Below are 2,197 nucleotides of genomic sequence, written 5' to 3'. Positions count from 1 at the left end.
TGAGTAACAGGCAGAGCTTTTCCAAACTGGACATTCTAGATGTTGTCTGAACTGCTCCTTGTACAGCGGTTTCAGATCCTCTACCCCCCTCTCCATTCCAGCCCCTCTTGGGGGATAAAGAATAAAGTTGTATTAGCCCGGTTAGACAGCTAGAAATCTTTGTGAACCAATCATGTCAGCTACAGAATTACACAGGGAAACAAATCTGGTCAGTGACATTTATTTTCAAATGCAGCAACATGGCAGAACAGAAATTTAGCACAAAACAACAACCACAAGTTGGATCACTCTTCACTGCAAGAGGATTAAAGTCAGTCAATCCAGGGTGAGCTTGTCAAACAGGTACTCTCCCGTGCCATTCTCAGGGGCTCCCAGTCTCTTCAGGTTGGTGATGTGATCTCCGAGCTTCTTGATCATCTTCACTTGTTCATCCAAGTAGTGAGTCTCCAGGAAGTCACAAAGCTGAAACAGGAGGACAGAAGAGAAATTAGTGTGGATCTTCCCCAGATGAAGATTCTTCCCCCACCTCCTCAAGAAGGTAAATCTGATGCACGTGGGCAGATTTAGCCAGAATTACCCACAAAAGTGGCAATTCACCCATTCTCCTGGGGTGTGAAAAGAAACATTGATGCCTCAGAATGGAATTTAGTCAAACCCAGCAATGGGAAACCCAAAATAATTCTGCAAATGACTACAGATTCCAACATCACTGGACAAGGAAACAAAATTCAACTCACATGAGGGTCGGTGTTCCCAGAGGAGAGTTTGTGCAGATCCAGCAGACTCTGGTTCACATTCTTCTCCATCTGCAGAGCTCTCTGCATTGCCTCCAGACCGTTGCTCCACTCATCCTGCTCTGGTTTCTGAAAGGGGAAAGAGAGAAAGGTCTTTTTTGTGCTGCACTAAGAATGTTGTGTAATGTGTGTTTAAATCACGGAAGGTAACATTGGAGACCATTAGCTCTTGGGGCCAAAGTAAAAAAGGCAGGATGATCAGCCACCATGGTAATGAATGGCAGAGCAGGCTCAAAGGCCGAATGCCTCCTCCTGCCTTTATTGTCTATGTTTCCATTGCTGGCAGTAGATCAGTCCATTGGCTTGGCAGAGCTAAAGAAACTCCATTCCTGCTAAGTCAATGTCTTGTGAAGTCCTGACTTTATCAATGAGTCATAGCGAGAGCCCACATTTTCCACACTATTCCTAGTTTAGCCCCACAATGGTTGAACCAATACTTTTTGGAGCACCCATTTATTGATCCTCAGTATTCACTCGTTCAAGTGCATCAAAGGTGAAATCATCTTTTATCTGTCGTCACACACTCAATTTTACTGCTGCTCACATTCTAGAGCGTAGAGTAGCAAGATTTTAAAGTACAAACAAAAAAAAGACACTTAAATTACATCACCAAAGAGCGGAACTGGAAGAAAGACTGCGGACTGTGTTTGAGCGGCTGGAAAATGTACAGATGTTACAACTTTCTTGTTACTGATTTGTATTGAAATTGACTTCTCTTTGCATTGTTAGAGTTCAGGTTAATGGTGTTCTGTGTTGCGACAGTTAAATGTTATGTTAGTGAATTGTAGGGGTTGGATTGGTGGGTTTGTTTTGGTGTTTCTTTCTCTGGGACTGGGCGGAAGGGGGCAAGAGGTATTGGGGGAGCCATCCACTCTAGCCAACTAGAGTCTGTTAGTGAACGGGGGTGAGGAGAGAGGAGGACTGTGGATGTTGGGGCCTGGATAGCAGGCTTCAATGGGCCTACGAGGCGAGCAAGAGGGGGTGGATGTTTTTGTAGGGGGGGGTTCTTGGGAGGGGGGGGAAAAAAGGGGTTCGATGTTTACAATGGACAGGGGCCGGTGGTATGGTGATGGTGGATAAGAAAGGTGGGGGGGGGGGGTGAGAGACCCCCAGTAAGGATAATCACGTGGAACGCGAGGGGGCTAGGAGGTCCGGTCAAGAGGTCAATGGTGCTTGCACATCTTAAAAGTTTGAAAGGCGATGTAGCAATGCTGCAGGAGACTCACTGGAGGGTGAAGGACCAGGTGAGACTTAAAAAGGGCTGGGTTAGCCAAGTGTTTCACTCCAGATTTGATGGAAGGGCTCAAGGGGTAGCGGTGCTGGTCAGCAAAAGGGTACGCTTCCAGATGGAGAAGGTGGTGGCAGATCAGGGGGGTAGATATGAGATTGTGACAGGGGCATTG

General features: G+C 46.5%; 1 protein-coding gene across 1 annotated transcript; it reads right to left on the bottom strand.

Annotated features, from left to right (window-relative positions):
* Positions 1–204: 204 nt before the first annotated feature.
* On the bottom strand, positions 205–860 carry LOC140403782 (ferritin, heavy subunit-like). Its single transcript, XM_072491946.1, has 2 exons — positions 738–860; positions 205–462 (listed from the first exon to the last, which is right to left on the bottom strand). The coding sequence occupies exons 1-2, from the start codon at positions 822–824 to the stop codon at positions 316–318; spliced, it is 234 nt and encodes a 77-aa protein (XP_072348047.1). The 5' UTR covers positions 825–860; the 3' UTR covers positions 205–315.
* Between the last annotated feature and the right edge of the window lie 1,337 nt (positions 861–2,197).

This window comes from Scyliorhinus torazame, chromosome 29 (genome assembly GCF_047496885.1).
Source record: "Scyliorhinus torazame isolate Kashiwa2021f chromosome 29, sScyTor2.1, whole genome shotgun sequence".
Classification (NCBI taxonomy): Eukaryota; Metazoa; Chordata; class Chondrichthyes; order Carcharhiniformes; family Scyliorhinidae; genus Scyliorhinus; species Scyliorhinus torazame.
Note: the sequence above shows the minus strand (reverse complement) of the source record. Positions and strands in the feature narration are given on the sequence as shown.